Source organism: Halictus rubicundus, unplaced genomic scaffold, assembly GCF_050948215.1.
Source record: "Halictus rubicundus isolate RS-2024b unplaced genomic scaffold, iyHalRubi1_principal scaffold0144, whole genome shotgun sequence".
NCBI classification, from domain to species: domain Eukaryota; kingdom Metazoa; phylum Arthropoda; class Insecta; order Hymenoptera; family Halictidae; genus Halictus; species Halictus rubicundus.
In genome coordinates this window covers 568,863-580,537 of record NW_027488685.1, presented here as the reverse complement: position 1 = coordinate 580,537, position 11,675 = coordinate 568,863, and the positions used below count along the sequence as shown (strand labels likewise).

Here is an 11,675-nt window from a genome sequence, read left to right as displayed (position 1 = left end):
CCTCTATCGTATCCTATGCTCTATCCTATCCTATCCTCTATCCTATCCTATCCTCTATCCTATCCTATCCTATCCTCTATCCTATGCTATCCTCTATCCTATCCTATCCTCTATCCTATCCTATCCTCTATCCTATCCTACCCTCTATCCTATCCTATCGTATCCTCTATCGTATCCTATCCTCTATCCTATCTTATCCTCTATTATATCCTATCCTCTATACTATCCTATCCTCTATCCTACCCTATCCTCTATCCTATCCTATCCTCTGTCCTATCCTATCCTCTATCCTATCCTATTCTCTATCCTATCCTACCCTATCCTCTGTCCTATCCTATCCTCGATCCTATCCTATCCTCTATGGTATCCTATCGTCTATCCTATCATATCCTCTATCTTATCCTACCCTCTATCCTATCCTATCCTCTATCCTATCCTATCCTCTATCATATCCTATCCTCTATCCTCTCCTATCCTCTATCCTATCCTATCCTCTATCCTATCCTACCGTCTATCCCATCCTTTCGTATCCTCTATCGCATCCTATCCTCTATCCTATCCTATCCTCTATCATATCCTATCGTATCCCCTATCGTATCCTATCCTCTATCCTATCCTATCCTCTATTATATCCTATCCTCTATACTATCCTATCCTCTATCCTATTCTATCCTCTATCCTATCCTATCCTTTATTCTATCCAATCCCCTATCCTATCCTCTATCCGATCCTATCCTCTATCCTATCCTATCCTCTATAATATCCTATCCTCTATCATACCCTATCCTCATTCCTATAATATCATCTGTCCTATCCTATCCTCTATCCTATCCTATCCTCTATCATATCCTATCCTCTATCCTCTCCTATCCTCTATCCTATCCTATCCTCTATCCTATCCTACCGTCTATCCCATCCTTTCGTATCCTCTATCGCATCCTATCCTCTATCCTATCCTATCCTCTATCATATCCTATCGTATCCCCTATCGTATCCTATCCTCTATCCTATCCTATCCTCTATTATATCCTATCCTCTATACTATCCTATCCTCTATCCTATTCTATCCTCTATCCTATCCTATCCTTTATTCTATCCAATCCCCTATCCTATCCTCTATCCGATCCTATCCTCTATCCTATCCTATCCTCTATAATATCCTATCCTCTATCATACCCTATCCTCATTCCTATAATATCATCTGTCCTATCCTATCCTCTATCCTATCCAATCCCCTATCCTATCCTCTATCGTATCCTATGCTCTATCCTATCCTATCATCTGTCCTATCCTATCCTCTATCCTATCCAATCCCCCATCCTATCCTCTATCGTATCCTATGCTCTATCCCATCCTATCCTCTATCCTACAATATTCTCTATCCTATCCTATCGTATCCTCTGTCCTATACTATCCTCTATCCTATCCTATCCTGTATCCTATCCTATCCTCTATCATATCCTATCCTCTATCCTATCCTATCCTCTATCCTATCTTATCCTCTATCTTATCCTATCCTCTATCCTATCCTATCCTCTATCATATCCTATCCTCTATCCTATCCTATCCTCTATCCTATCCTATCCTCTATACTATCCTACCCTCCATCCTATCCTTTCGTATCCTCTATCGCATCCTATCCTCTATCCTATCCTATCCTCTATCCTATCCTATCCTCTATACTATCCTATCCTCTATCCTATCCTATTCTCTATCCTATCCTATCGTATCCTCTGTCCTATCCTATCCTCGATCCTGTCCTATCCTCTATCCTATCCTATCGTCTATCCTATCATATCCTCTATCTTATCCTATCCTCTATCCTATCCTATCCTCTATCCTATCCTATTCTCTATCCTATCCTATCGTATCCTCTGTCCTATCCTATCCTCGATCCTATCCTATCCTCTATCGTATCCTATCGTCTATCCTATCATATCCTCTATCCTATCCTACCCTCTATCCTATCCTTTCGTATCCTCTATCGCATCCTATCCTCTATCCTATCCTATCCTCTATCCTATCCTATCCTCTATACTATCCTATCCTCTATCCTATCCTATTTTTTTTTTTTTTTTTTTCGAGGAGGTAATCTCGTTACGGATACCCGAACCCCCCCCCCCGGGGGGGGGGGGTCCGGGTTATGTGGGACTCCTCGGCTGGTTGGTGCAACGCCGAGTATACCCACTAACTCCTCCCCGTCCGTCCCTAGACTCCTGGGGGCACCCGTGCTCTGCGCCCGCATGTCAATCCGGTGTGCCCCCGCCTTAGCATACCACCCAGGGGGGGGGACGCGGCCCCCTCCCGTACCTACTCTATCCGAAGGCACCACGCAACGGACGACGTGGCGCCTTCCCCCCCTGTTAGGCCGCCCGATGAGCATCCGAGCCCCCGCCCGAGATGCCCGGCGGCCTCCGGGGACGCCGTTGGTGACCGAGTGTAAGGGGATATCCGATCCCCCGCCTCGAGATCATCAAGGGCGTCCCCGCTCGCGTCAGAGGCGTCGCAACGGGGGTACGCCCCCGGGGCGTACCCTGCGCCGCCTCCCCCCCCCCTTTGGCCGGGATCGTGATTACGCTCCCGATCCCGTTCCGCAGCCTCCTTCCGCAGCATAACCCGCTCGCAGAAGGAAGCGAACCCCCTCCACGCCTCCTCGCCACCGGCTGCCGCAGCGACGACAGCCGGGAGCGAGAGGTCGTGGCCCACCGCGCGCCGCAGGGCACGGCGCTCTCCCCCCCATGCCGGACACTCCTCCAGAGTGTGTTGCGCCGTGTCCCGCGGCTCGCCGCAGTGGTGACACGCCTCCTCGGTCTCCCTCCCGATGCGACACAGGTAGTCGCCGAAGCACCCGTGCCCGCTCTTCACCTGCGTCACACGGTAGGAGACCCTATGCCCCATCCATCCCCTGTTCCATTGATCGAACACCGGGAGGATGGCCCGAACGGCCCGCCTCTCGCCCTCCCTCGCCCCGGGAAGGCTATCGCGCCACTCCCGGGCTGCGTGCCGCCGAGCATGTCGCCTGAGCTCATCCACCATGAGCCGCGCCTGATCCGGGGCCACCCCCCGGAGCCGGAGTTCCCTGGAGTGTGTATGCACATCCGCCAACACGCGGGCCTCCAGCTCGAGGGGGATCAGCCCCGACATCACCATCGCCGTCGCGTATGAAATGGTGCGGTACCCCCGCACGATGCCTATGGCCAGCCTGCGCTCGATGCGACGCAGCAGCGACCGTGTGCCGCCACTGCGCCCCCTAGCCAAGACATCGTGCGCCCATACAGGGGCTCCGTTCAGGACCAAAACTCGCACCACCACCGCGAACAGACGACGCACCCGTCCACAGGGTCCCCTGAGATTCGGGAGAAGGCGACCGAGCGCAGCGGTCGCCCTCTCCGCCCGGGGCGCCAGCGACTCAAGGTGGCGGTCAAAACGCCACCGGCCGTCAAGTTCGAGTCTCAGGTACCGCATCTGGGACCCGACCTTGACCATCCCCTCCCCCACGCAGATCCAGCACTGGGGAGGCGCCGCCAACCGGGCCGAGCGGAGAAACCACATGGCCCTGGTTTTCTCGACGGACACCTCTAGGCCCAGCGACCGGATCGCGCGCACCGCGCGCCACGCGCCGCGCTCCGCCAGGCAGATGGCCTCCTTCGCATACCTCCCGGTGGCCAATACCAGCGTTTCGTCGGCGTAACACGTCAGGCTGACCCCGGGAGGCATCTCCTCCCGCAGGACGCGATCGTACGCAAGATTCCACAGCAACGGGCCCAACACCGAGCCCTGCGGAACCCCGCGCACGACGCCCCTGCGCACCATCCCGTACCGGCCGGGATACTCTATACCCCTGTCGGAGAGATAGCTCCCGATTACCCTTCTGAGATACAGAGGCACCCGGTGGAAGACCAGGGCCTCCATTATCCGATCCCAGGGGACGGTGTTGAACGCGTTAGCGATATCCAAGGATATCGCCAACGCAACACCGCCCCCCCTCGTACAGGCCTCCGAGAGAGCCCTCACCCGCCGAATAGCGTCGACGGTGGAGAGACCCTCCCGGAAGCCGAATTGAACCCCGCTCAGATCGGGGACCCCTCCCGCCATCCTCTATCCTATCCTATCCTCTATCCTATCCTATCCTCTATAATATCGTATCCTCTATCATATCCTATCCTCATTCCTATAATATCATCTGTCCTATCCTATCCTCTATCCTATCCTATCCTCTATCCTACAATATCATCTGTCCTATCCTATCCTCTATCCTATCCAATCCCCTATCCTATCCTCTATCGTATCCTATGCTCTATCCCATCGTATCCTCTATCCTATAATATTCTCTATCCTATCCTATCGTATCCTCTGTCCTATCCTATCCTCGATCCTATCCTATCCTCTATCGTATCCTATCGTCTATCCTATCATATCCTCTATCCTATCCTACCCTCTATCCTATCCTTTCGTATCCTCTATCGCATCCTATCCTCTATCCTATCCTATCCTCTATCCTATCCTATCCTCTATGCTATCCTATCCTCTATCATATCCTATCCTCTATCCTATCCTATCCTCTATCCTATCCTATCCTCTATCCTATCCTATCCTCTATCCTATCCTATCCTCTATCCTATCCTATCCTCTATCCTACCCTATCCTCTATCCTATCCTATCCTCTATCCTATCCTATCCTCTATAATATCGTATCCTCTATCATACCCTATCCTCATTCCTATAATATCATCTGTCCTATCCTATCCTCTATCCTATCCAATCCCCTATCCTATCCTCTATCGTATCCTATGCTCTATCCTATCCTATCATCTATCCTATCCTATCCTCTATCCTATCCTATCCTCTATCCTATCCTATCCTCTATCCTATCCTATCCTCTATCCTATCCTATCCTGTATCCTATCCTATCGTATCCTCTATCGTATCCTATCCTCTATCCTATCCTATCCTCTATCCTATCCTATCCTCTATCCTATCCTATCCTCTATCCTATCCTATCCTCTATACTATCCTATCCTCTATCCCATCCTATCCACTATCCTATCCTATCCTCTATCCTATCCTATCCTCTATCCTATCCTATCCTCTATAATATCGTATCCTCTATCATATCCTATCTTCATTCCTATAATATCATCTGTCCTATCGTATCCTCTATCCTATCCAATCCCCTATCCTATCCTCTATCGTATCCTATGATCTATCCTATCCTATCCTCTATCCTATCCTATGCTCTATCCTATCCTATCCTATCCTCTATCGTAACCTATCCTCTATCCTATCCTATTCTCCATCCTATCCTATCCTATCCTCTACCGCCTCCTATCCTGTATCCGATCCAATCCCCTATCTTCTACCGTATCATATTCTCTATCCTATCCAATCCTCTATCCTATCCGATCCACTATCATATCCTATCCTCTATCCTATCCTATCCTCTATCCTATCCTATCCTCTATCCTATCTTATCCTCTATCCTATCCTATCCTCTATCCTATCCTATCGTATCCTCTATCGTATACTATCCTCTATCCTATCCTATCGTATCCTCTGTCGTATCCTATCCTCTATCCTATCCTATCCTATCCCCTATCCTATCCTATCCTCTATACTATCCTATCGTAACCTCTATACTATCCTATCGTAACCTCTATCGTATCCTATCCTCTATCCTATCCTATCCTCTATCCTATCTTATCCTCTATCCTATCCTATCCTCTATCCTATCCTATCGTATCCTCTATCGTATACTATCCTCTATCCTATCCTATCGTATCCTCTGTCGTATCCTATCCTCTATCCTATCCTATCCTCTATCCTATCCTATCCCCTATCCTATCCTATCCTCTATACTATCCTATCGTAACCTCTATCGTATCCTATCCTCTATCCTATCCTATCCTCTATCCTATCCAATCCCCTATCCTATCCTCTATCCTATCCTATCCTCTATCTTATCCTATCCTCTATCCTATCCTATCATCTATCCTATCCTATCCTCTATCCTATCCTATCCTCTATCATATCCTATCCTCTATCCTATCCTATACTCAATCCTATTTTATCCTCTATCTTATCCTATCCTCTATCCTATCCTCTATCCTATCCTATCCTCTATCCTATCCTATCCTCTATCATATCCTATCCTCTATCCTATCCTATCCTCTATCCTATCCTATCCTCTATCGTCTCCTATCATCTATCCTATCCTATCCTCTATCATATCCTATCGTATCCCCTATCGTATCCTATCCTCTATCCTATCCTATCCTCTATTATATCCTATCCTCTATACTATCCTATCCTCTATCCTATTCTATCCTCTATCCTATCCTATCCTTTATTCTATCCAATCCCCTATCCTATCCTCTATCCGATCCTATCCTCTATCCTATCCTATCCTCTATCCTATCCTATCCTCTATCCTATCCTATCCTCTATCATATCCTATCCTCTATCCTATCCAATCCTCTATCCTATCCTATTGTAACGTCCTAAAAATCCCCGAGCTATACCAGATCATATTCCATTCGACACCACAGCATTTCCCGAGTCATTTGCACAAGTCAGCATTCCCCGAGCATTCACCTCGACACCACAGCATTTCTCGATACACGCGTACGCAACAGCATTAGTCAAATCACATCCGCCTGATTTCGAAAGCCCCCAAAAAAATGCATTACTAATCAATAAGGTCAAGCTATAAGTATGGGAACATTCCCAGGGCAGTCAATCTTGGCTGAACCTCCGTTTTGTAACTTTGTCTTAAATAAACTTATACTTTTTGTCAGTAAAGAACGGGATAAAGAGCTGGGTAACTCCCACTCTCCTTCTTTCAAGTATTTTCACCCAGTTTACGTCACATTTTGGCGATCCTGCCAGGATAGTGCAAATCGATCTTCAAGTAAACCAACGACAACTCTACTACGGAAGAGCCACTCCTTGGGACTACGGTCAACTCTGAAGACAACTGCACTATAACGAATCCAGTGAACCAGTCGATTTGGAGCTTTCTACGGAACCGCCCCGTGCTACGGCAATCACTAAGGTAAAACTCTGGCTTCATTTATTTATTACCGCGTAAGAGGTAGTAGCATCAGCAGTCAAGATTCAAGACGACGAAAAGGTTACAATAATGACAAAGAACGGAGAACAAGCTTCAACCTCTACAGGTGTAGACCCCAATCTAAGAGCAATCCTAGATGCTATGCAAAAGCAAAACGAACGACATGAAAAAGAAATGTCGGAAGTTCAAAGGCAATTCGTGCTACTAACGAAACAAGCTGACGAAGAAAATAAAAAACGTATTAGGGAAATAGAGATCCTCGGCAAGAACCTCGCTGATCAACGGATGGGCGTAAGTATTAGAACAGTGACAACTGACGAGTTCGGATCCCTAATAACGGGCGACGATGGTGCAAGTACAGCCATACAACAAGAACGAGCTGAACAAACCACCACAACTCGAACAGCACCACCGATAGTCACAATCAATAATGATGTGAACGATGAAGCTTCTGAACGAACAACAGACTGTACTCCAACGCTACGAGCCAAGGATGCTATACGGTATATTCCAACGCTAAACGGAGATGACGATATTGGGGTAGAAGATTTTATTAAAGAAGTACGTTCCATGCGCAACATGTGCACCGAAAAAGAATTGCTATTAAAAGCCATTAAAGTAGAGAAAATCATTGGGAAAGCGGCCCAAGGGATACGAAATTTACAAATAGAATCTTTTGGTGAACTATACGAAGCGTTACGATCAAACGTGGCAACTCAGGTAACCACAGACGAATACAGCGAGCAACTGCGGGAAATCAAGCAAGGAAAAGAAGAAAGTGTACAGAACTTTAACATCCGATTCAGACGCGTATTGAACAAGCTAACATATGCCATTACCAACGAATATCCGCAACCAATAACCAGGCGCATAATGATGGAAGCAACAATGAAGAAAGTGAATAGAATCTATCTGAAAGGACTCAGAAGAGAAATAGGACGAACGCTTTTGGCAAACGAACCTCAATCTTTAGCCGAAACCGAGAAGAAAGCAGCGGAAATCGAACGCTATCTACGAGAAGAGCAAAACGAATGGAAGCGACCAGCAGCATTACGATCGGAACGAGCAGTGAACACCAACCGCTTCGCTAATCAACAACAACCAAGACGCTACGACGAGCGACGACCTACGGTACGAACAATCGCGCAGTCAGCAGCAGCAAACAGCTTCAGGCGCCTCGAACGAACACCATTAGCTGAACACGCAGCAATAAAATGCTTCAAGTGCAATCGCTCGGGACACATAGCCAACCAGTGTCCGAATGGAAATTTTCCACCAGCCAGCCAGCGAAACCTACCACCACGGGTAAACAAAGTAGAGATCGAGAACGGCCAAGAATTCGAGTCAATACAACAACAGGAAGACTTCTTACCACCACATTCAATACATCAGGAGGAAGACGGATACACCTCATCGACACAGGAGCAGGAATAAATTTAATTAAAGAATCAAAAATTAATAGCGTTATGAACAAAACAGAACCGCGAACATTTTTTATGGGACAAGACCGTTACACTACAGACAGATACGTTAAAATTCGAATCTTTGACCAATCACATAAATTCTTTGTTATACCAGACGACTTTCCTTTAATAGAAGACGGAATCATAGGGCTACCTTGCTTAGAAAAGTACCAATATGAAATCTCTAATGATAAAATCAAGCTTAACGACAATGTGCTATATTTTCAGAAACCAGCTACAGTACAACCAGGAGAAGTCAAAGTTCAGACAATCTATCTCGAAGGCAGACCAACGCGAGTATGCTTCTTCAACTTTGGTGAGACAAACAAAGATATCTCTAACCAAATTTATAACATAAACGACATAGACCAAATTGGGAAATTCAAAGCCATAGTGAGAACAAGTCATATAGAGAAAAACCTTCGCGAACCTATTGAGAAAATTTTAATCCATTACTTAGACGTGTTCAACTTAGAAACCGATACCCTACCCTGTACTAACCTTGCTAAACACACTATAACTTTGAAAGAAAATAAAATCATTAACACTAAATCGTATAGACCTCCGGAATGTCACAAGCTCGAAATCGAGAAGCAAATGAATGACATGCTCAATAAGAAAATTATCGAAGAATCGGATTCGCCATACAACTCTCCTGTATGGGTGGTACCTAAAAAGGCAGATGCTTCAGGAAAACAGAAATGGAGAATAGTTATCGATTTTAGGAAATTAAACGAATTGACAGACCAAGACGCTTACCCTTTACCAGACATCGACGACATACTTAGTCAATTAGGAAACGCTAAATTCTTTTCGGCCTTAGACCTATCCTCTGGTTTCCACCAAATTCCTATGGATCCTGACTCAAAAAAATACACAGCCTTTAGTACACCTCAGGGACACTTTCACTATAACAGAATGCCTTTTGGACTTAAGAATGCACCAGCTACCTTTCAACGAATGATGGACACAGCACTTAGAGGACTAGTTAATAAACACTGCTTCGTTTACTTAGATGACATAATAATTTTCGGAGACACAATAGGGAAACACAACGAAAACTTAGCTATGGTACTTCAGAGACTCAGGGAACTTGGACTAAAGATACAGCCAGACAAATGCGAATTTTTAAAACCTGAACTAGAATACCTTGGTCACCTAGTAACCGCGGAAGGAGTCAAACCAAACCCTAAAAAGATACTAGCTGTAGAACGTTTTAAAGTACCTACAACACCGACAGAAATCAAATCATTTTTAGGATTATCCGGACACTATCGAAAATTCATACGGAACTTTTCAAAGATCGCTAAACCATTGACAGACTTGACCCAAAAAGACGTACCATTCCACTGGACAGACAAACAACAAAACAGTTTCGAAACCTTAAAGCAAAAGCTATGTGAAGCACCCGTATTGACATACCCAGACTTTAACAGACAATTTACACTAACGACAGACGCCAGTAACGAAGGTATAGGAGCAGTACTATCACAAGACGGACACCCATGTTGTTATATATCGCGAACACTTAACGCACCTGAACGAAACTACACGACAACAGAAAAAGAACTATTGGCCATCGTATGGGCAGTAAAGAGACTGAGACAATACCTGTTAGGGCGGAAGTTCGTCATACGCACCGACCACCAAGCAATCAAATGGTTAAACAACTGTAAAGATCCTTCTTCAAGATTAATGAGATGGAGACTGAAATTGGAAGAGTACGAATACGAGATCGAATATACAAAAGGAAAGGATAACACAGCCGCGGACGCGTTGTCAAGAGTACATGCAATCACCAGGCAACAAGACGAAGAAGATCCTGAAATTCAAAACCACTTAAAGATTTTCGACGAATGGGAAAAGGATGAAACAATACCAGCGCGTTTAAAGATCGTACCAAATGACCATACGTTCTATCAGTTAACCAAAACGGAACTAGGCAATTACGACAGAATAAACTGGCTGAAGAAAATATACCAAATACTGCAGAAAAGTACGAAGATTGGAATCGGAGACAAGGCACTAACCGAAATGGAGAAAAATAGGATCAAGATCATACTAATGTACTTCAACGACCGGTATAAAACGATCTACTTCGCATGGGAACCGATACGAGAACTGACGGAAGAAGAAATAGAGACGATACTGAAAGAAAACCACAATGACGCCACCGGACACTTCGGAATACAGAAGACCTATCAGAGAATAAAGGACAAATTCAAAATACCACACCTGATGGAGAAGATAGAAGATTATGTGAAGAGGTGCGACGCCTGCCAAAAGGAAAAATTAACAAGAATTAGACCTAAAGAAATGCCAATAATATCAGACACGCCAATGCAACCGAACGATAAAATAGCTATGGACATCGTAGGCCCAATGACAAAGACCAAAAAAGGAAATCAATTTATACTCTCTATACACGATGACCTAACGAAATACCTCATACTAGTACCCCTAAAAACACAACAGACAGAGTCGATACTTAATGCATTACTGGACCACTACATATACATATTTTCAGCACCTAAAACAATACTCACCGACCAGGGACAAAACTTTGTTAGCGAACTAATGACAAAATTCGAGGAAGCATTTAAAATCAAACACGTAAAGACTACATCCTTCCATCCCCAATCCAACGGATCCTTAGAAAGAACTCATGCTACAGTAAAAGATTTAATACGAACTAGCTTACATGACAGTGACAAGGAATGGGACGATGTTCTGAACTTTATTTGTCTAGGATACAATACTTCTATTCATGAAGCAACTGGCTTTACACCTTTCGAACTCACCTTCGGTAGAAAAGCTAACCTACCCTCATCCATCGCGAGAACCACAGGTTTCACCTACGATGAAATGTTTTCACTTTGGCAAAAACAATTGAATAGATATTTGACACTGGCCAGAGAAACTCTGTTGAAGAGTAAAAAGAGGTATCAAAGGGACCAAAGAAGAAAGATTGTCAGGACTCAGGCAATATTTAAAGAAGGAGATTTTGTGTTAGTACACAACGATCATAAAAAAGACAAGTTAGATGTTGAATGGTTAGGACCATATAGGATACAAAGAGTCAACACACCGTACTATGAAATTTTTGTCGACAACCAAGTTAAAAAGATACACGGTAACCGATT

At 45.2% G+C, this 11,675-nt stretch overlaps 1 protein-coding gene across 1 annotated transcript in view; it reads left to right on the top strand.

The window, feature by feature from the left end:
- Positions 1–8,535: 8,535 nt before the first annotated feature.
- LOC143363836 (uncharacterized) overlaps positions 8,536–11,675 on the top strand; it is a 191,136-nt gene continuing 187,996 nt past the window's right edge. Inside the window, exon 1 of the mRNA XM_076804365.1 lies at positions 8,536–11,585. Coding sequence (XP_076660480.1) covers positions 8,536–11,585 — 3,050 coding nt within the window. The remainder of the gene's footprint in view (positions 11,586–11,675) is intronic.